The 24041-nt window shown below is 44.4% G+C and overlaps 1 protein-coding gene across 7 annotated transcripts in view; it reads left to right on the top strand.

Moving 5' to 3' along the window:
- Positions 1 to 24041, top strand: part of TASOR2 (transcription activation suppressor family member 2) — a 133384-nt gene that overhangs the window by 92080 nt on the left and 17263 nt on the right. For all 7 annotated transcript variants that reach the window (XM_068275978.1, XM_068275981.1, XM_068275979.1 and 4 more), the window contains 5 exons: positions 5654 to 6004; positions 6762 to 6827; positions 10329 to 10631; positions 12127 to 14514; positions 19846 to 19971. In XM_068275978.1, the coding sequence (XP_068132079.1) occupies positions 5654 to 6004; positions 6762 to 6827; positions 10329 to 10631; positions 12127 to 14514; positions 19846 to 19971 (3234 nt within the window). The remainder of the gene's footprint in view (positions 1 to 5653; positions 6005 to 6761; positions 6828 to 10328; positions 10632 to 12126; positions 14515 to 19845; positions 19972 to 24041) is intronic.

Here is a 24041-nt window from a genome sequence, read left to right as displayed (position 1 = left end):
ATTTTACTTTGACAAATTTTATCACAGAAAGCAAAAAAAAAATCATTTTTTTTGACAAAATTCATGTCTTTTTTGATGAATATAATAAAAACTAAAAATCGCTGCAGAAATCAAATAGCACCAAAAGAAAGCTGAATTAGTGACAAGAAAAGGAGGTAAAATTCATTTAGATAGTAGGTTGTATAACCGAGCAATAAACCGTTAAATCTGCAGTGGTCTGAATGGAAAAAAAGGCTCTGGTCCTTAAGGGATAGAAAGACTGTGGTCCTCAAGTGGTTAAAGAGGAACTCCAGTGAAAATAATGTAATAAAAAAGTGCTTCATTTTTACAATAATTATGTATAAATGATTTAGTCAGTGTTTGCCCATTGTAAAATCTTTTAAATCCCTGATTTACATTCTGACATTTATTACATGGTGACATTTTTACTGTTGGCAGGTGATGTAGCTGCTGCATGGTTTTTGGCAGTTGGAAACAGCTGTAAACCGCTATTGCCCACAAGGCAGCAAGGTTCACAGACAGGAAACCACCAGGAGTATGTACTCAAGAGTTTCTTGTGGGAGGGGTTTCACCACAATATCAGTCATACAGCGCCCCCTGATGGTCTGTTTGTGAAAAGGAATAGATTTCTCATGTCATGTAAAAGGGGGTATCAGCTACTGATTAGGATTCTTGGTCGGAGTTTCTCTTTAAAGGAAACCAGAGATGAATGCTTTGGCACAAAATAAACATATCCCCCGATAGATTTTACAAAATAAATACTATACCTGGTATATTTGCCGCTCTGGTGTGTCTTTTTTGTGTTTTCTTTTACTAAAACTCCATGCAAAACACAGTTCATCAGAAAAGCATATTATTTAGTGGGCTGTGTGCATAATGAAATCTAAAAACCTCTTATGACTAACAAATCTAGATAAAAAAAAAGTGTTTCAATATACCCTTATATTAGCAGCTCCTCCCATCTCATCACAACTCTCTGTGATGCTGCAAATATACAGAACAGGAAGCAAAGCCAGAAGGGGGCCAGGCTTGGGCTTGAAAAGACATCAGAGAAGACAGACTCGGCTATAATGATTCCTGAGCAAAGCCAGACTGAGAGTTCAGTCGGGGATTTTATCAGGGCTGATAAGCAGGCTGAGCAGTAAAGCATGAAACAAAGAGCAGGGTAGGTGTTTTCTCTAATGTTCCCGCTGATGTATATGGGAAATACATGAGGGTGATTCGTCTCTGGTTCACTTTAAAAAGTCTCTCAGACTAATCACGCCACAGGCAGCTTCACATCAGTCCCCTTCACAGTATGCCTTGAAAAGAGATAGACACTCTCATTGAGCAGCTTCTTGCTGTCTTCCTACAAATGCTCCTCAGCAACCCACAATCATCATAAAAAAAAGGAAGAAAACTCAGGACTTGGCTGTTGGTTTCAAGTGACTGTATATGAGTGGATTGGGAAGTGCTGTTTATTGAACACTGTTTTGCTATAATAGGTGTATATGTGACACTATTCAGAGGTGCAGCAGGCCAAATTCTTGCATTTAGGGTAGGAATTACCCTATTTTCCGCCGTATAAGACGCACTTTTTCTCCCCAAAAAATGGGGAGAAAAAGTCACTGCGTCTTATACGGCAAAGGCAAGGAATCCCCGAGTTCCGATCGCCCGCCGTTACAAACCGCCGACCCGCCGCATCATCGGGGATTCCCTGCATAATCCCAGCCGCATGTCTGTCACTATGGTGTGTCGTGTCCCCCCTTCTGTTACTTGTGTGGCCGCTCTGACAAGCCCCGTAGTAGCTCATGCGTATAAAGTATTTCCTTGCGCCCCGCGTGGCCGCTTTGTCCCGCCCCCGTCGGAAGCCCTGTATTATTTGTCTCACCTCATGCGTATAAAGTATTAACTTGCGTCCCGCGTGGCCGCTTTGTCCCCCTCCCCTGTCGGTGCCACCCCGTGCCTGTTAAAAGTAACGCCAGACAATCATCTCCACAAGCGCCGGTCACTAGAGAGAGAAGTGAGGACATCGGCGATCCCAAAGCAGCATGGATGCAGTAAGCTACGCTGTCTGGCGTTACTTTTAACAGGCACGGGGAGACACCGACAGGGGAGGGGGGGACAAAGCGGCCACGCAGGATGCAAGTTAATACTTTATATGCATGGGCTGAGACACATAATACGGGACTTCCGACGGGGGCAGGACAAAGCGGCCACACAGGACGCAATGAAATACTTTATATGCATGAGCTGAGACACATAATACGGGGCTTGTCAGAGCGGCCACACAGGTAACAGAAGGGGGGACATTAATGCAGAGACAGAGAGACCACACAGGGAGGGGAGGAAGGGGGACATGTAATACGCAAGGAGATCATACAGACAAGGGGGCTGGACAGAGGCTACACAGGGGTCAGGAGTGTGTGTGTGTGTGGGGGGGGGGGGGGGGCAGTCAAAGAAGAACACAACACAACAGGGGACACCTGGGGACAGAAGCTGGACAGAGCAGCCACACAGTGGGCAGAAGGGGAAGGGGGACACCCAGCGACAGAAGACACCTGGGGATACACAGGGGACACCTGGGTCAGAAGGGGACACACAGGAGGTCAAAGAGGACAGAAGGGGACTTCTGGGGACAGAAGGGGACACCATTATAAGATGCTCCTGGAACATGGACACACCAGGATTAGTATATCTTTTTTTCCCCCTGGTTTTTGCCCTCTAAACCTGGGTGCGTCTTATATTCCGGAGCGTCTTATACGGCGCGAAATACGGTAGATGGCACCAGATGGTAGGATAAGGGGGAGCAACCAGTGTATACATATATATATATATATATATATATATATATATATATATATATATATATATCTATATCTATGTGTGTGTGTATCTCTCTCTCTCTCTATCTATCTATCTATCTATCTATCTATCTATCTATCTATCTATATATATATATATATATATATATATATATATATCTCTATATATATATATATATATATATATATATATATATATATATATATATATATATATATATATATATATATATATATATATATATATATATATATATATATAGTGGAGGAAATAATTATTTGACCCTTCACTGATTTTGTAAGTTTGTCCAATGAGAAAGAAATGAAAAGTCTCAGAACAGTATCATTTCAATGGTAGGTTTATTTTAACAGTGGCAGATAGCACATCAAAAGGAAAATCGAAAAAATAACCTTAAATAAAAGATAGCAACTGATTTGCATTTCATTAAGTGAAATAAGTTTTTGAACCCCTACCAACCATTAAGAGTTCTGGCTCCCACAGAGTGGTTAGACACTTCTACTCAATTAGTCACCCTCATTAAGGACACCTTTCTTAACTAGTCACCTGTATAAAAGACACCTGTCCACAGAATCAATCAATCAAGCAGACTCCAAACTCTCCAACATGGGAAAGACCAAAGAGCCGTCCAAGGATGTCAGAGACAAAATTGTAGACCTGCACAAGGCTGGAATGGGCTACAAAACCATTAGCAAGAAGCTGGGAGAGAAGGTGACAACTGTTGGTGCGATTGTTCGAAAATGGAAGGAGCACAAAATGACCATCAATCGACCTCGCTCTGGGGCTCCACGCAAGATCTCACCTCGTGGGGTGTCAATGGTTCTGAGAAAGGTGAAAAAGCATCCTAGAACTACACGGGAGGAGTTAGTGAATGACCTCAAATTAGCAGGGACCACCGTCACCAAGAAAACCATTGGAAACACATTACACCGCAATGGATTAAAATCCTGCAGAGCTCGCAAGGTCCCCTGCTCAAGAAGGCACATGTGCAGGCCAGTCTGAAGTTTGCCAATGAACACCTGAATGATTCTGTGAGTGACTGGGAGAAGGTGCTGTGGTCTGATGAGACCAAAATAGAGCTCTTTGGCATTAACTTAACTCGCTGTGTTTGGAGGAAGAAAAATGCTGCCTATAACCCCCAAAACACCGTCCCCACCGTCAAGCATGGGTGTTTTTCTGCTAAGGGCACAGGACAACTTAATCGCATTAACGGGAAAATGGATGGAGCCATGTATCGTGAAATCCTGAACGACAACCTCCTTCCCTCTGCCAGGAAACTGAAAATGGGTCGTGGATGGGTGTTCCAGCACGACAATGACCCAAAACATACAGCAAAGGCAACAAAGGAGTGGCTCAAGAAGAAGCACATTAAGGTCATGGAGTGGCCTAGTCAGTCTCCGGACCTTAATCCAATAGAAAACCTATGGAGGGAGCTCAAGCTCAGAGTTGCACAGAGACAGCCTCGAAACCTTAGGGATTTAGAGATGATCTGCAAAGAGGAGTGGACCAACATTCCTCCTAAAATGTGTGCAAACTTGGTCATCAATTACAAGAAACGTTTGACCTCTGTGCTTGCAAACAAGGGTTTTTCCACTAAGTATTAAGTCTTTTATTGTTAGAGGGTTCAAAAACTTATTTCACTCAATGAAATGCAAATCAGTTGCTATCTTTTATTTAAGGTTATTTTTTCGATTTTCCTTTTGATGTGCTATCTGCCACTGTTAAAATAAACCTACCATTGAAATGATACTGATCTGAGACTTTTCATTTCTTTGTCATTGGACAAACTTACAAAATCAGTGAGGGGTCAAATAATTATTTCCTCCACTGTATATATACACCGTTGGTCTCCTACATACATCATGTATGAGTGTAATTACTCGCCTTGTTTTGACGCAGACATCACCTAGGAGTTCTCTGTAGTTGCATAATCGGTGTAGATTGCGTGTGGTGCAAGTATTGCAGCCTAAGGTTTATTTTGTTGTGCAAGATTTATCTGTAACCACAGGATGAACATTGGATTTGAGGTTGCAGATGGACCTGTGGATACCTAGAGAGGCAGAGCCCGCATTTTCAGGTGATGCCTGTATTCAGAGAAAGAAACTCCCACTCTGCTAGCAGCTCTATGCTTTATTTACAGATTTCTGGGTCAAGTGACTCACTTTTCCAGATTTTTCTAGAACGACTGAATTTAATTTTGAAAATTGTGTGACTAATTCTGTAACCTCCCTTTTTCCCTTTTGCTAACAGAAATCCAGGAAGGTGAACTAGGGCTTTAATAAAATGTTGTAATGTAGAATGAACAATCTTTTAAAAGTGGTACAGGGCCATTAACCACTCCTTTCTGGCACTACATTATATTCACGTGCCTCTCTTCCATCAGTTTTGGCCATGAGTGTTACATCTATAGTGCCAATGAGCACAGTGCTCATCACCCCAGACAAGAGTTAGAGGACTATCCTGGGTATCTCTAACCTCTCCCAATACCTGTGGCGGTTGGCTCTCTACCATAGCTCCATACTGCAGCTGGCCTTGTGTACTTGCATGTTGATGCCATCAAGCCAGCGCCTGGTACATCTGATACAAGAGACCAGCATCAAAATAAGCCAGGGTAATGCCAAAATTCCTACAGAAACTGGGAGCGGTGAGAGATACTTACCAGCAAGGCTTCTTGTTTTGGACTTGCTATAGAAGTAAATGTGTTTTACTTTATTAACCCTTGGGCTTCTGTTGACAGTTGCAGTTGATAGAAAACATGTACTACTGTACTATATCCTATTTTGTTTTGGTTTTTTTCACACTTCCTGCCCAAACATTTGATTTATCATAGGCTGCAGAGGCTGACAAAGGTTTAAATGAGGAGAATCATTTAACTGTGGAAATATCGAAGGCAGACAGTATTCTCTCTGAGTCAGTGGAGAGCGGGAAATCGAGTAGGGAAGATGAAGAACAACCCATGAGCAATGTGGAAGACTGTGAGAAAGAAAACGAGTCATGTACTAGCACTGGGCTTCAAGACATCAAAGAATCCAGCACAGACATTAATTTGGTACTCGATGGTTACAAAGTTTTTGAAGCACATTCCTCCATTCATGAAGACATGCTGTGTGAACGTCCAGAGAAATCTGATGGGTTGGAAGCATGCACAGATACTGTGCTTGTTAAAAGTGTCCTCTCCGAGGTAAGAACTAGTATCTGAGATGGCTGACAGGCATTTCTGTATTTCATTCAAGTCCACCTAAATCCTGGCAGCAAAAAATATAATTTACTGCTACATATCAGTTTTATTATTTTATAAAATGTCACAATGCGAAGCTGGCAGTAGTAGAAGGGCTTCCTCAGGATCATAGAAGACCACTGCAGCGAGTGGCATTCCCAGTCACCTCACAGTTGCCTCCTATTAATTTGCATTAAGATGTGTTCACATTCTCTGTCTTATGTTGTGATGTTAAACCTGGATTGTGCCATACAAAACTAAGCTGCCTCCTTGCTTATGAACCCATCATTCCCTTTTGTGAAATTAGCGTTTGAGTGTGGTGCCTCCCCTTTAGATTCAGAGAGCTAACTGTTTACAAACTTCCCACAAGTGAACTTGCTTTGATATCTGCATTAGTTCAGAAGCTGGACTCTGGCATCAGGAACAGGCATGTGTAAAATTCTCTTATGTGGAGGAGCTGACAAAGTGGATCTGCCAGGGTCCAAAGACAATGTAGACAACGTTGAAAACCTTTTTTTTTTCCCCAAAATTCTGTTTTTTTATTTATTTATTTTTTTGCATTAATTCTAGTAACTACATGAGAAAAGTAAAAAAATAACTTTGCTTTCTATTTATTGAATTAATGATGTGGATTAGGATCCTTAGCAATAGGATCAATGTATTGACTATGTCACAGAAGATGTAAAAACGTTACTGATCCACTCTATCACCCATATTAAAGGTTGCTGACGTCCAAACGGATAGCTCTGCCGGAAGTCAAGAGGATGAGCCTTCTTGTATTGGCAAGGTGAGCATAAGAATTTGTGTTTTACGGTATGGTTTTACTAAAGACAGGTCCTGCCTGTCTCACTAACATACTCAGCTTTTATGGTGAATGAAAATTTAGATTTTGGGAAAGCAATAAATGTAGTGTACTTGGACGTTGTGAAAAGCTTTTGACACTGTTCCCCACAATAGTCTGGTGTAGAAGCTGAGGATACAGGGACTAGGAGAAAATGGCCCATATGCAATTCACTTTTTCTCCTAGGTGAAATTTTCACAACTTGTCATTAAATGTCTTCTAAGCCACCAGCAAGCAAGAAAATACTCAAAATACGTTTTGTGGTACTTTTTTCACTGACTTTTGGGTACTTTTTCAATTGTAAAATGCTGAAATTTCAGTTTAAAAAGATGAAAATTATCTCTTGGGCCCCGTTCACACTTGCGGTTCGAGTCCGCAATTGTCCAGGGGTCCGGGTCCGGGGGCCGCAAAGAGACTGTACGGGTCTCTGCGGTGGCCACAAGTTGCGGATCCGGAATTGATCAGTTCCGGTTACAATAAAGTAGCCGGAACTAGATACATTGCAGTGCCAGAAAGGCACCGCAAGCATGGGGGATACCGGCGTGTAGTCCGGGCCCCCCAAGTGGCATAGGACTGGTGCTGTAAGCATCCGGTCCTATTGCCAGTGTGATGAGAAACATCCGCTTCTCATTGCACAGCATGGCCGCATGTTCGGGTCAGGATCCGGCCCGGGTCCGCAGCCGCACGGGGATGTACGGCAAAAATGCAGCAAGTTGGAAAAAAGCCGGATCGTCCCGGAGCTGCGTTCCCGGATCTGATCCGGACAGTCGCACGAGTGTGAATGGATACATTGATTAACAATGTATCCATTCACCATCCGCTGTGTACGGAGCGTTCCGGGTCTGGAACGCTAATGTGAACCGGGCCTTAGGAGATACCTCAGGTGAAAAAGTTAATTGCATCTGGACCAATGTGTATAGATAACTGTTTAAGGGATAAAAGACAAAGAGTGGTGGTAAACAGGACCTACTCAAAATGGGAAACTGTTAGCAGTGGGGTACCACAGAGGTCTGTACTTGGTCCAATTCTTTACAATTTATTTATGAATGATTTAGTAGACGGAATACAGAGTAATGTAGCCATCTTTGCAGATGATATTAAATTATGCAGAATTATCAACACTACGACGGATAGTATTTTATTACAACAGGATCTAGACAACATGGCCATATGGGCAGGCACATGTCAGATGAAAATTTTAATGTTGATAAATGTAAAGTCATGCACCTTGTATGTACCAATGGTAGAGTCAAATATAAAATGGGAATACTGGTTGATAACAAATTAAGTAATTGTATACAATGCTAAGCAGCAGTGGCTAAAGCAAATAAAATGCTGGGATGCATAAAACAGGAAATACAATCTCAAGATGCTAATATACTACTCCCTCTGCACAAATCACTTGTGAGACCTCATGTGGAGTGTGGGATACAGTTTTGGGCACATTGACCTTCTAGAATGGGTACAAAGACAAGCAACTAAATTAATAAGGATGAAAGATCTCACTTACCAAAACAGGTTGGACAAATTGGGCTTATTTAGGTTGGGGAAAAAAGGCGACTGAGAGGTGACCTGATTAACATGTATAAATACACCATTTTTGTCTCTAGGGTTGTATAACGGACAAGAGGACATGATCGGAGTATAGAGGAAAAAGGTTTTTGCCATTTATTTAGAGCCTGGTCCTTTACAGTGAGAGTGGTAACAATCTGGAATATCTTACCTAAGGAAGAAATTCTGGCAAATTCTATATCTGCGTTTAACTACTTACGGACTGCGCTACTTGATATCTTTGCCATGGTTTGATGGCTATCTGGCTGCCAGGGTGTAGATTTCAATTCACCGCCGCTGCACGTATCCGCCGATCTCGCCGCTGAATCCCTGCCGCCTCCTGTTGCAGCTCACTCGCTCTGCCTGTCTCTATGACGGCAAAGTTCCTGTGAGCGGGTCAGGAGCCGATTTTATTGGCTCCTGACCCTGTCTTTCAATGTAAGCAACTCCCATTGGCTTACATTGAAAGACGGCCAGGAGCCAATGAAAACTGCTCCTGGCCGGCTCACAGGAACGGCAGAGTGGGTGGCCCAGGTTCCCAACATGCGGCAATTCGTTGGGATTCTGCCGCTTCTGTAGCAGCAGTCCCTGGTCCTTAAAGGGGCAGAGACAGCTGTTACTTAAAGGGAAACTTCAGCCTAAACAAAAACACTGTCATTAAGTTACATTAGTTATTATGTTAATCAAAATAGATAGGTAATATAATCTCTTACCCACCTTGTTTTAAAAGAACAGGTAAATGTTTGTGATTTCATGGGGCAGACATCTTTTTGGTTGAAAAGAGGTGACAGGGAGCATGAGACACAGTTATGCTGTCCGGTGTCCTGATAACCCCTCCCAGCTACGCTAGGCTTCATATCTCAAATTCAAAATTAAAAAAACATTTGCACCAAAACTGCAGAATGAGAACATCAGAAACCCCATCATGCTTTGCACAACATCAGGGGGAAAATGCCCGGGCAGTTTTCTTCTGTGCAGCTAAATATGAGGCTTGGGTAAGAAAAACAAAGTTCTGATGCTGTGAAACTGTTAAAGAAACACCAAGCCTTTTCAGTGCTGCTGAGTAGATTTTTAGTCTAGAGGTTCACTTTAATTGGTTAAAGAGAACCCGAGGTGAGATTTAATTATGTTACTGGAGCACAGAGGCTGGTTGTGCACACGAAGACCAGCCTCCGTTGCCCCATGGTGTGCCTCCATGTCCCCCCTGCGCGCCGCTATACCCCCCTCAGTGCTGGCGACACACAGCGCGTCGCCAGCACAATGTTTACCTATGCGCTGTCAGTCAGTGCCGCTCCCCCGCCTCCTCCGCATCGGCGCTACCCGCCCGCGTCACTTCCCTCCTATCAGCGGGTGGGAAGGGACACGGGCGGGTAGCAACGATGCGGAGGAGGCGGGGGAGCGGCGCTGACAGACAGCGCTTAGGTAAACATTGTGCTGGCGACACGCAGCGTGTCGCCAGCACTGCGGGGGTATAGCGGCGCGCAGGGGGGACATGGAGGCACACCATGGGGCAACGGAGGCTGGTCTAAGTGTGCACAACCAGCCTCTGTGCCCCAGTAACATAATTAAATCTCACCTCGGGTTCTCTTTAAAGAGGGATTGAATGCTTTCCTTACATTGAAGGGAATCCATGGCAATAATTATTAGGTAATTTCCGAAAGAGTTGATCCAGGGATTTATCTGACTGCCATCTGCCAGGAAGGAATTTTTCCCTTTTAAGGCTAATTGGCCCAGGCCTTGTAAAGTTTTTCACTTTCCCCTGGATAAGTTTCTATTAGAAACACAGTGTTATTTAAGTGTTTATATTTATAAAAACTGATTGGAATTATTCTTTAATAGGAAACCTTTCTGCCTACTAGGTAAACTTCGTTTTAAATTCTGTGTACTGTTTTATAGACTGATGCTTCTGTGAGTATGGGCAAGCTTGAACTGAGCCCTAGCTCCAGTGAGATATCTGATGTAGAAAACCGAGATGTGGTTATTGACTCGAGCTGTATGCAGTATGAAGAACAGATAAATGTAGCCAGTGCTGGTCCTGAAACACAAGAGGACATGGATCCAAAACCAAGTGATGGTAGCGAAGAGACTGATGTGGCGAATACTTCTGCCGAACAGCATATGTCTATGTTAAATCAAGTCATCATGTATGTTGAGGACAATAGTACCGACGACTTACAAGTTACACAGCAAAGCTTTGAGGTCAGTATATGGAAAACGTATATTTTGCAGGTATTGCCTTGTAAGTTGAAAATTAAAGGTATACTGTAGTGTAGCGAATACTTTTTTTTTTTTTTTTTTTTAAACCCAGGCATGCCACTCCCAGCATGTGCAGAAATACTTAATTGTAGTATTGATTCCTGTTTGAAACCTGTTTTTCTAAAATATCCCCACTGCTGTAGAAGTCTTCCCACTTTCCTTTTGCTTTAATTTGTAGCTATGAAGTTCATGTTATCCCTGTGCAGATATTATCAGCATTAAAAAAAACAGATTAGAGGATAAGGGTTTGTAATAAGGCATTACATATTTTAAACAGTGGTTGTAATATGTCAGTTTTTTAAAGTTACCTCACCACCAAGGGGGAAAGGCTGTTGGGACAGTAAGACTGCACTTATTTTAATGTCTTCTCTCAAGTGCTGGCCACTACCTCCGTATAAGACGCTCTGGAATATATGCACCTAAGTTTCGAGGGCAAAAACCAGGGGGAGAAAAATATATACTTAATCTGGTGTGTGCATATTCCAGGAGTGTCTTATAATGTTCTCCCCCAATTGATGTCCTCCTGTGTCCCCTTCTATCCCCAGGTTTCCTCTCCTACCCCCAGGTGTCCTTCCCCCCCCCCCCCCTTCTGTCCTCAGATGTCTCCTTCTGTCCTTACGTGTCCCCTTCTGGCCCCAGGTGTCTGTCCTTCCTTGTGTCCTGTGTCTCAGCTGCCCATGTGTACATGTAGTGTAGTGCAGCGTCATATCTTCCCTAATCCACCATGCCTGCGGGGATCGCTGACCTCTTCCCTTCAGTGCATAATTGAAGAGGTCAGCAATCTCCGCGGGCATGTTTGACACAGTGGAGGGGGGCAAGTAGAGGCACAGGGGAGGGGGGGGGGGGGTCATGGAGACACAGAATAGGAAGCGGGGGCAGAACAGACACGCAGGGGACAGAAGACAGACTATGCGGGAATTTGCAGAGGGTCGGCAGTTGGTATCCGCTGGCGTTTGTAAGTTGGGGATTCCCTGCATTCGCCGTATAAGATGCAGGGACTTTTTCTCCCCATTTCTGGGGAGAAAGTGTGTCTTATACGGTGGCAAATATTGCACAGCAAGAGAGACATTAAGTAGGTTTTGCAGTCTCCCTGGATTTCACAAAAAAAGTTGTCACGAGGAATTGTTATCGAGATGCAAATACCAAGTTGATACAGTATTGTGGATAATGTGTAAGCATATATTATACAGCTTGAAAATAGACCAGTCATATCCCACCAAGGTGGAATTCATTTGATCGTTTTTCAATCAGCATAAATTTGCATACAAAATTTGAATAATTTTGCATTTGCATCTCCTTTACTATGCCTACGTTTTACACGATTTACAGCACGTAGTTACATGGGGAGACGTTACTGATCATACTTAATCCTTGTGAAACAAATAAATGACTTTTATTCTTTCTGTAGGGGGTTTATTAACGTCTTTTCTGATTTTAGATGGTTGGAGTTAAAATGAAAGAAGACACTGTACCAGGTCATATCCAAACACCTGACCTCGCAGCACCTTTAGATGTCCAGGTAGAGAGTACAGAAGCAATGGATGGCAATTATCCACATGCTAATGATTCTGAGGAAAATCTACCTAAAATGTTTGATGGGACAAGTTCTCCTTACTATAATCTAATTGTCATTGGCCAAGACCTTATTGCTGAGAATACTCAGGAAGTCACAGAAGTCTGTTTAGGTGAAGAGTCATCATTGACCGGTTCAGATTCCAGTGGGATCGCTGATTTGTCTGTGTTTGAAAGACTGAATCCAGAAGTAGTCAGCATGACATATGCAAAAAATAATTCACCGCCTATTGATAAGGATGGAATGCAAATACCAGACCATAGCAAAGAGAGTGTTGCTGCTGATGAGAAAGCACTGGAAAATAACACGCCTATGGAATCTAAAACTGTGCAGACTGACCGTTCTAGCTTTTCTGTGGTAAACACAGAAGATCATACCTTTAAGACAGAAACGGATAATAATTGTAAAATGGTTGTACTAATTTCAGATGCATTACAGAGATGCAGGGAAGATTCTCCCAAAACTGCTACAGTTGGATATTGTGAGTCTAGTAAAAGCACTCAAGGTTCATGTGATCTACCAGGTGAGGAATATGCTGAAGTAAGCACAGAGCAAATCCCTGTTGAACCAGAAACTGAGTCTGTGTTAAAAACAATAAGCAGTTCTCCTGATCAACCTGAGAAAATGTCTAAAGACCAGGCCCATAACATCAGAAATACCATTCGAAAAGAAATTTTGTCAAAATTAAAGCGTATTTGCCAGAGTTCTGGACTAAGTCAACCAACAAGCTCTAATTCTGAAGATGAGGTATTTGTTGTCCATGAAGAGCCTGGTAGATGTAGCTCAGAGAACCATAATTTGGAAGACACTGTAGCTAAAACTGAAGGTTTGTCGGAACCTGAGTTAGATGCTTCAATAGCTACAGAAAGTAAAGCACAGGAGCACGACACGCCCATCAATAAGCTTAGTGATGAAGAGAACATGGTTCAGGAAGGACCAGTCAGTAATGCTTCTGTAACTCCAGCAACACTGGAAACTTATGAAGAAGTAGATCAGCTGGCTTCCACAGAACAATTCTTACCTCCACCTCCTGATGAATTTTCTGACAATATGGAGCACGAGCCAGTTCAGGACCAATCTGACATCTGTTTCATATTAAATACAGGAAGTATAAGTAAAGAGCAGTATGATCGCTGGTCAGATTCTTCTGATGATGACATTGAATTTGTACGATCTTACAAAGAACCTTTGATAAATGTGGATTACCACAAGGTATCTTATGGTTTTCCAAGTTCACATAATGAAGAGCCTATAGTTCACCCTGAGCAGAGTCACGCCTCAAAGAAAAAACACTTAAAGAGGCATACTGGCCCAAGTACATCTATACGTGAGGCACATGAATATGCATCAAGACCTCACAGAGACTATTGCAGAGATTACAGCTATTCTAGCCATAAAAATCATGGGAATATCATTGTAACACGAAATATAAAAGACACTAGTAGAACTATCAGTAGGTATTCAGCTCATAAAGAAAGTGCCTTTGCTGGTAGATTTGACCTTGGCAGTATATTTACTAACAGAAAAATTGTCTCAGATGACCCCACACAAAATACCCTGGATATGGAACGTTTGCGGTTTATGTGTAGACTGAAGGAGGTTTTAAAAAGATCATCAATGGATATCCAAGCCTTTGATTCTCCATTTCAGACTATGTTTGAGTCAAACAGGATTCCAGGCTGTGCAGGTACTGTACCTAAAAATAGAAGCCCTCTTCTCATTACCGTCCATTGTCCATATCGTAGGAGAGACTATGAAAGTCATGATAGCTGGTATCCTGGCAACTCTGTCAGTCAAGGCCGCTATGAGGATGAGGAGTGGGACACACGTCCATTTTGTTCTAGGACTTCTAAAAAAGCCAGAACCCATAGACGTTCACCTTATCACTTTAGCAGGTTAACATATGAGAACACAATGGTAAAACCAAACTGTGATATTTCAGTAATTCTTAAGGAATGTGCACAGTCCAATCACCTAAAGTTGAGCCGTATTGGCTTAGGTGGTACTGCCCTGGAAAGGCCTTCAGCTCATCCAGAGACAGACAGGAGTGGCTGGCAGACAAGACAAGCATTTGATCCCACTTCTTCTAAGTCACAGACTGTTGGGAACATTATTTCTGATCTCTGCACAAACCTGCAGTCTAGACTGCACAGTGTTGCAAAAGATGCTGCACAAAAGAACTGTTACTTTTATCTTACAAGGACCATAGATGAGGATAAAGAAGGGGAGGATGATTTCTTCTCTTTAACAAAGGTATTTTTTTTTATTATCATTTTCCAAACCCTGATTGCATGCTTCTTGGGTATGCTACATGATTGTGCTTTATAGTAAAAACATATGTTTATGTTTAAAATGTTATCTAATTTTCTTGAAGAAGAAAAAATCCATCGAGGAGAACATATTCAGTATATTAAATATTGATTCCACTTCACTAGGTTGTAACTTTTATCTACAATGAGCTGCTAAAGGGGAGTGGTTAGTGGCTGTAGTCTAAACAGCAGCAGAAGATATTTGGCATCTATGAAATGTCTATACACCTGCATATTCTCTACCCATACGTATGAAAGACCCGGTTCACACTTGCGGTGGCCCTCCGGAATCGCCGTGCCGGAGCCGCACCGCCTGCAGAACGGACGGAACGGACGCACGGCATAGCAATTAAAGCCTATGCGTCCGTTCACATGGGTCCGTTCTGCAGAACCGGAGCCGGGCCGGATCCGGACTCCGGCCTCCGTTCCAACATGCGCTATTTTTTCATCCGGCCCCTCCGGCAGCCGTATCCGGGGCGGAGCCGGACTGCACCATCCGGCCAATACAAACAAATGGGAACCGGAGGCCGCACAACACACTGGCTGAGAAATCCGGATGTTCTACCCCACTTCCTATGCGGATTTTTGCGGCGATATTGGCTGGGGACACATGGGCAAGCATTTTGGAGTGGAGCAGCACGAGCTGGAGGTGTTGGCAGGATGTTGGCAGCATGTCGGAGGTGGAGGTGAGTGCTAAACAGCAGAGGGCCTGATTCCACAGGTCCCCCTTCTGCTGACCTCCCAGACCCCAACATTTTTTTTTTTTTTTTACGTTAACTTTGCCAAACGGATCCGGATCGCATCCTGATGCAACCTGACCGGATCCGGATCGGATCCGGATCAGAACCGTACGGTTCCGATCCGGATCCGGTCCGGATCCGGTCAGGTCATCCGGTCCGTTTGGCAAACAACCGCTAATGTGAACCGGGCCTAAGGCTTTGTTCACATCTAAAATTGAAATCGCTGACGGCAGCGATTTTCTTTTTTGCGCATTTTTCCCCTCTCGTCACTTAACTGCGCGCTTAGATTTTGTGTTAAGTGCTTTTCAAAGTGCTTTCGCAGAGTGATTTGTTTTTTTTCTTTGCTTCCTGACGCAAGTCACTTTTCCTATAGCTTCCATTGTAGCAAAATCGCCCTAAAAATGGTACAGGCAGCACTTTGGTGAGCAGAAAGCAGACAAAACACGCTGATATGAACTATCACATAAGGATTTATTGCTCAAGCCATTTTAAAGGGAACCCGAGGTGGGTTCTAAGAATGCTAACCGCACACAGAGGCTGGGTCTGCATATACTGCCCAGCCTCTGTTGCTATCCTGATCCCCCCCCTAAGCCCCCCCCTGCGCTCTATGCCCCCATAAATCACCCAGCCGTGCTGTTGCCATACTGCGTGTCGCAGCCGGCTGTTTACTTCTGCAGTGTTCTCCCCAGAAATTTTTTCCAGCCGGGTGGCATGAAAAAGTAGCCGGGTGGGGCACAACCAGGGGAATGCAGGGAGTACATTTGAAATCGGCGCCGGTAGACTTGAGCGCAGGATACAGCGGTGTATGGCTGATCCTGCTTCTTGCACAAGTCCGGGCCGTGTTAATTACTATTCCCCCTCCAGACCGACATGGATAGTGGGGGAATGAAATAATTCGGCTTCCAGCAATTGCTGGAAGCCCAATTATTGTGTTTTTTAAGCAACTTTGGCTCCGTCTTCTGACGGAGCCGACATTACTTACTGAGCGCCGCTATAGACTGATTCCCATTATAGTCTATGGCTGCGCCCAAATCTAGCAGCGCTGAAAAGCACTGCTCCGAATGCAGGGCTAACACAACTCTGCTCACAGCATAGGAGGAGGAAACAAGCTGATGTTAGCCGGGTGCTCACCAAAATTAGATGGGTGGAGAATGTGGCCAAAAGAGCCTGGGGAGAACACTGAGCCTCCATATGGCTCTCATTTGAGGCGTGCTTTAAGAAATACACAATCTGTCTTAAAGGGACTCAGCTGAAAATAGTAAAAAGATTTTGGGGAGGAAGCCCCAGGTATGTATAAAGCCCCATCTACACAATACGATTCTTTGTACAATTCGATTACGATTCTATTTATGATCCAATTAAATCCGACATGTCCGATCGGGATTCGATTTGCCATTGTTTTGCATGTCGGATTTAATCGGATCGTAAATAGAATCGTAATCGAATCGCACAAAGAATCTTATAGTGTAGATTGGGCTTAAATCTTTTTACTATTTTCAGCTCTGGTACACTTTAAAGTGAACAGTGCTTTTTGTTATATTTGCAGCTACAGAAATCCGTCTGACAGTACAGGTGAAACAGACATCATATAGTTAACACATGTCCAGAGCTATACAGCTATATGCATTGGGCATCGTTAATGGTACCGATTGAACACAATTATTCAGTCAATGGTTTTGGGGTTGATTCCTCTACCAATCATCTGATTGATAAAGATTTCCTTGTTGTTTGTGGACCGCATCGATTGTTTCCGGCTGAATGCATTTATTCGATCAGGAATCGTGTCGCATGTCCATGTTCTACAGATTACTCTGAGAAGCTACAAATTCACACAGATAAGAACTGTGTTTTTTGTGTGTGTGAAAATGCAAAGTGCAGCATGGTCTGAAAGGACATGCTGGCCCATGTGATTTCACAGATTTATTATTGTATCCTTAGGGTTAAAAAGGGTGGGGAGGGGGAGAATAAACGTCAGGACAGATTTTTTTTGTGTGTGTTGAAACTGACTGAGGTCACAGCTGAGCTGCCAGCTACATGCGTTTTGCCTGTATCTGTTCTGATCAGGTTTGTTCTCTTCAGTGCTGCGGTCAGTGAGCTCTGTTCTCCAGGCAGCCAAAACATCCCCTCTCTATGCAACTAGTCCGCAGCTGCCCCGTACGTCTTGTGACAGCCGGGGGAGGAGGTGAGTGATTGCCTGCACTCCCCACTCCTCTCTAGTCTTCTAAACATAAGTGCCGTATATTTCACAAAGACGGGCAAGTAATTACAGATACACATTCAGAGGGGAGGGAAGGAGAGAGACAACTGACCTAATGACGCAGCTGTGAGAAGGAAAGGAGGCTCCGAGAGTCCGAATTACAAAGCCAAACGGCTGTAGTCTGCCCTGCCTTTATAGCTAACACCAGAGTCCCTTCTCTGTGACTGAGTGCTTGTATCGTTCCTGAAAGAGCACGCTGCAGTCAGATGGTCCCGCCTACCGCCGAGCTGAGCCAATACCTGTACGAGCCTGCTGAAAAGCAGGAGATCTCGTACACAGAGGAGAGAGCCCAGCGTGTGACGCAGCCGGGCGGGGGGCTTACCTCACCCGGGCGGCGCGCCCACCTAATTGATCCTGGGGAGAACACTGCTTCTGTGTCAGTCTCGCCGCTCCCCAGCAACCTCCATAGCTCCGGTCCCCGCCTGCGTCCCTTCCCTCCCTGCTGATTGGAGGGAAGGAACGCGGGCGGGGACCGGAGCTATGGAGGAGGCGTGGAGCGGCGAGACTGACACTTACAGAAGTAAACAGCCGGCTGCGACACGCTGTGTGTCGACGGCACGGCGGGGTGATTTATGGGGGCATAGCAGAACGCAGGGGGGGGGGGGGCTTAGGAGGGATCGGGATAGCAACAGAGGCTGGGCAGTATATGCAGACCCTGCCTCTGTGTGCTGTTAGCATTCTTAGAACCCACCTTGGGTTCTCTTTAAAGGATACTGCAGCCGAAAGGCTGCAGAGAGATGAAACCTGCATTGTGTAGGTAAAGAAAAGGACATACTCACCGCTCCCCTCGCTCCCTGACGTTAGGTCCCGCTCGTGTGCGGCGCAGTATGTCCGGGTCAGGGGTCAGGAGAGTCGGCCAGTACCGGGAGCTGTGGCTAACGAGCGGGACCTGACGGCAGGGAGCGAGGGGAGCGGTGAGTATGTCCTTTTCTTTACCTACCCAATGCAGGTTTTATCTCTCTGCAGCCTTTCAGCTGCAGTATCCTTTAAGGCGTTTTCATGATAATCACGTTATTATGCCCTTGAATTAAAATCTCTTACCTGTCTGGTCAGAGATCTCCCTCTGATCAGATTCGATCAGAGAGAGATCTGTCTCTTGGTCAGTGTATAATGCTGGGTACACACTGTGCGTTCCCGCACTCGATGCCCCGCTCGATTCCCTGCCGCTCTATTATTTCCGAGCGCATTTCGATGATTGTTAGGTCGATTCTCATGCAAAGTATGCCAAATCGACCTAACGATCCATCAAAACAGGAATCGGACATGTCGGAAATAATCGAGCGGCTGGGAATCGAGTGCGGGAACGCAGTGTGTACCCAGCATTTGACATCTGCTCCTTGTCCTCTTTAAAGGTGAACAATGACAAGCAGTTGCCCAATGCAATCAAAAAAACTATTGACTTTCAGAGATGGGAAGATTAGTTGATTGTGGCTTTAGCTTTTAGTGGGGATTTGTAGCATCTCCCCTAGAAATAAGTGCTTGGATTTTAATCAATCCTAAGATTTGTATTGGCAGTTAATGGTGCGGGTTTTAGCTCTCAAAATAGCCCCCTCTTGTGAGTAACTAGATAGAGTGTAAAGTTTTCTGCTGTCTGTTTTGCTGTTATGTAAGTACCGTATATACTGGCGTATAAGACGACTTTTTAACCCTGAAAAATCAACTGAAAAGTCGGGGGTCGTCTTATACGCCGAGTGCCAGAATGTCAGGTCTGGTCAGGGTGCCGTGTGTCAGGCAGAACTGTAATTACCTTATGCTGCAGTCATCCGGTAATAAGAAAGATAGATCGCGTTCTCCATTTAAAAAATAACTTGTTATAACAGCTTCTTGCGAGCAGCGGCTCGCACGGGTAGCAATGCAGCTTCCGGCATCACCTGACTTGTGACGTGTGCGCTCCACGATCCAACCCGGCAATCTCTTCCGGCGTGAGCCTCATCATTGGAGCGCACACGTCACCAGTCAAGGGACGCAGGAAGCTGCACTGCTACCCGTGCGAGCGGCTGCTCGCAAGAAGCTGTTACAACAAGTTATTTTTTAAACTGAGAACGCGATCTATCTTTCTTATTACCGGATGACTGCAGCATAAGGTAATTTCAGCTCTGCCTGATACCCGGCACCCTGACTCCTACTATGGGGTAGTCTTATACGGCGAGTATACCCCAACCTCTACATTTTAACTGGCAAAGTTGGGGGGTCGTCTTATACGCCCAGTTGCCTTATACGCCAGCATATACGGTAGTTATTCTATGTCTTGACAATCGCACTTTTACTTCTTTTACAGTCCGTGCTAATAAAACATGGCTACACTCCAACTGAACCGCAGGACTTCTGCGACAGTGAGCAAGCAACGTCTAATAAGCTTTTTGTCCTCATAAAGAATGAGCATGTCTTTTCTCATATTCACAAGGTAGGTAGCATCTCTTTCTTTTGTAATCATTTCATGTTTAGAATTATACCATAAACAGTGAAAATTAAGAAAAGACATAGATTAAATATTTTATAGTTGTAAAGAATTTTCTCGTAGTAGGAAATAGTTTTGGTGCTTTTGCAACTATGACACGTTGTACCAACACAGTAGTACCAAAGCTGTTGTCTGTGTCTATTTTCGTAATCTTTCTGTTCAAGTGGAACAGTCAAAATGGAAAACCTATAACCCTGATAAGAACAGAGCGGAGCAGATCCCCCCCCATGCAAATCTCGACTGAACTATGAAGTGTCTGGATAGTGTACTAGTTAAGACCAGGGTTCAAATCTCGGCTTTCTGTTCAGTAAGCCAGCAACTATTCAGTAAGGAGTCATTGGGCAAGACTCCCTTGAACTGCAGGGTGGCCTACTGAATGCACCGTCAGCTCTTAAGTGCTTTGAGTCTGACAGGAGAAAAGCGTTATGAAAATGTTAATTTACTGTATTTTTTGGACTATAAGACTTACTTTTTCTCCCCCAAAAGTCAGGGGAAAAAAGTCACTGCGTCTTATAGTCCAAATGCAGGGAGTTCCAGACTTGTGAATGTCTGCCAATACTAACCTCCAACCTGCCGCAATGTTGGGGACTTTCTGTACTGTGCCCGTGCAGAGGAGGACATGGGGGCACAAAGGGACAGAGAGGAGGACACATGGAGACACAAGAGGTACAAGGGGGCATAATCCACAAGATGCCCCTTCACCATGGAAGCACCAGGTTTAGTATATATTTTTTCCCCTGGTTTTTGTCCTCTAAACCTAGCTGCGTCTTATGGACAGGAGCGTCTTATAGTCCGAAAAATATGGTAATTATTATTACTAAGCAGTACTAGCAAATCAAAACCACACAATGCAGCTCAGTTAACTGACAGCTATTTAAACCGATCTCCAGTTAGTGACTTTTATTTGTGGGCATAGCTTCTACTTGGTGAGCTGATGTTTGTCTTATGCCTAATAAAACACCTAGGAAAAAAAGTGAGAGTAAGGCCTCAAGCAAGGATTGTGCCTACCACACAGATTATCCAGCAATACAAGCCTATAGTGACAAGTTAAGTGTGCATGGACTATGGCGGTATCTGTGCCTATGCACAGAGCGGCTGTAGCCCAGTGACGTACTTCCTGTCTAGCAGGGAATAAGTCACTGAGCAGGAAACAGGCACTACGGATATTACTCTGTCCACGCACTCTGTCGCAGGATAATATGCATGGGGCAGTACGATCGTCATGCCCTGTGCTCTCCTGCTGCAGGACAATCACACTGCTCAAATGTAAAACTAGCCTAAATCTGTGTGTCATAGTAAAAAGCACTTTCTACTTGAAGTGTCGGGGTCTCCGGCTCAAGCCTGAGCCAGGACACTACCTCCATGGAGTTTGTGCTTTCCTTGTGTTTGTGTGGGTTATCGCCCACATCACAGAAATAGTTTTAACTTTTATTATTGATATAAGACTAACCATGGTGGGGATTAGATTGTGAGCTGGTCTGAGGGACAGTTTGTGACAAGACCATATGATCTGTAAGGTGTTGTAGATGTCAGCACTATATAAATAAACAATTACAATGTTGGGGTTTTAATGCTGTAGATGTAGCATTTAACCCTTTAGCAACTGCAAGGCACACTTCTCCAGCCTGGCAGGGTATGTGGAGGCAGGGAGCTCAAATACATACCGCGGTGACGACGTACTCCCGGCAGATCTCCTCAGTTTTGATCACATGGTATGACGTGATTGGGATGCAGGAGACCGACTCAGCATTACAGCGCCACCCGGTGGTGGAAGAGGTGTGATAGAAGGCAAAGAAAAAGTTAAATGCCAATAGGGCAGGTTTTGTTGTTTTTTGTTTTTTAAACCCACAGGTGCATATGCTGGTGGGCAGGGCCGGGACAAGGTCTATCACCAACAGAGGCTGAGTTGCCCAAGTGCGCCCCCCCCCTTCATCGGCCACATCTCAGTTATTGTTCCTCTTTACAGGCTGGTGTATATAGTGAGTTGCTCGACAGGACTGCATTTGGCACACAGTACTGGAGATCACTTGAACTTTTTTTTTTTTTTTTTGCTATGATTTTTAGGTAGCCAGGTATAGGTGCCCCCTGGTTAGGTAGCCAGGTACAGGTATAGGGGCCCCCCAATATCACTCCAGGTATAGGTTCCCCCAATATAGGAAGCCAGGTATAAGTGCCCCCAGATTTCATTCAGATACTTCATATTCTCCTACATCTTCAAAACATACTGGTACAAAAACATACAAGTCAACTCTTTTCCCCCAAACAATCCTATAGTGAAAATATTAGTCTATGACTATGGTAGGGATTAGATTGTGAGCTCCTCTGAGGACAGTCAGTGACACAACTATGTACTCTGTACAGTGCTGCAGAAGATGTCAGTGCTATATAAATACATAATAATAATATGTTAGGACATATGACTATGGCAGGGATTAGATTGTAAGCTCCTCTGAGGACAGTCAGTGACATGACCATGTACTCTCTACAGTGCTGCAGAAGATGTCAGTGTTATATAAATACATTATGGTAATATGGTAGGACATTAGACTATAAGTATGGTAGGATTCGATTGTGAGCTCCTCTGAGGACAGTCAGTGACATGGCTATGTACTCTGTAATGTGCTGCAGAAGATGTCAGTGATTTATAAATACATAATCATATGGTAGGAGATTAGATTATGACTATGGCAGAGATTAGAAAGTGAGCTCATCAGAGGACAGTCAGTGACACGACTATGTACTTTGTAAAGTGGTGCGAGTGATGGATGCGACAAAACCCCTGGTGCTGTTCCTCCAAATGTATAAATTTGCCCCCATGTGTGCATTTATACATTACCTGTCCTGTGTCGTTTATACCACACGGTGCCCATCCGTCTTCAGCTTCTTCCTGTTCCATTTGTGGCTCACATGCCACCAGCATATAGTGTGTGGCGCATGTGTGATGTCACGTGCTAAATGCCACCGGCGTGTGAAGCGCAAATGGAGGAGCGGAAGACGTATGGGCACAGCACGATGGGCAACACAGGACAAGTTATGTATAAATACACACTGGGGGGCACATTTATACACTAGGGGGTGGCGGCGGATGCAGCAGAAGCAGGGGACTCATCTGATACCCAAGAGATGTCATGCTAAAATCAATGGGGAATCGGTCTGAGGTGTATGGGCACATGACAGATCTCTCTTTAATCAGATTGGATAAGAGAGAGATTTGTCTCTTGGTGAATTCTGCCCATCATCTCTAGATGTATGGCTGCCTTTACTCTAGCATGGCAGCATTAGGACCCTGTGCTGTGTCATTTCTGTAAGTCCAGGTCCTTATCAGTACTGGGAGTGAAGGGGGGTAGGGAGAAGCACAGAAGCCTTTACAGCCTGTCTCCCTCACTTCCAAAGTACAGGTGCAGGATGGAGGACAGGGTGCAGGGCTGCTCTCTCTCACATACACACACCACACACACACATACCTTTCTCCTTGTTAGAATTCCATTCTCCATCAGCCAGCCATGCTTGACTGGGCGGCTTCCTGGGGGAGCAGCTGGATGACCTCACTGACAGAAGTCAGCCAAGAAGAGTTAAAAAAACAAACAAGGAACTGTCTACCAATCTTACTGTCTAAACTATGTATGACTCCTTATTAGGTGCACTCTTTCAGAACAACTGTGCAAAGAGCTTTTTATCCCCCCCCCCCTCCCCCCTTAGCTGTGTCTCACAGGACAGTGGGGGAAAAAACGTTTTTTCCCTTAACTGCCTGAGGATTGGAATGTCTTTGAAAGCGCCCCATCCTGACCTGATGACTTGCCACTCAGAGGCTGCAGCCTCTCGGGCCTCTGTGTCGTCCAGGCCTGCTGGTGGGAGTAAGCCCTTGGTAGTGAAACTGATGAAATCAGCTTGAAATTTGATTCCTCTGAAAATAATTGATATTGTTTAATTTACAAGGCAAAGTCAATCTGCAAGTGATTTTTGTACAGCATCAAGGTGATTAAGGCTCGGTTCACAATAGCAGGCAAAACGGCCCA

Source organism: Hyperolius riggenbachi, chromosome 3 (genome assembly GCF_040937935.1).
Source record: "Hyperolius riggenbachi isolate aHypRig1 chromosome 3, aHypRig1.pri, whole genome shotgun sequence".
In the NCBI taxonomy this organism is placed as follows: Eukaryota; Metazoa; Chordata; class Amphibia; order Anura; family Hyperoliidae; genus Hyperolius; species Hyperolius riggenbachi.
The sequence above is the reverse complement of the archived record's forward strand: the minus strand, read 5'-3'. Positions and strand labels throughout refer to the sequence as shown.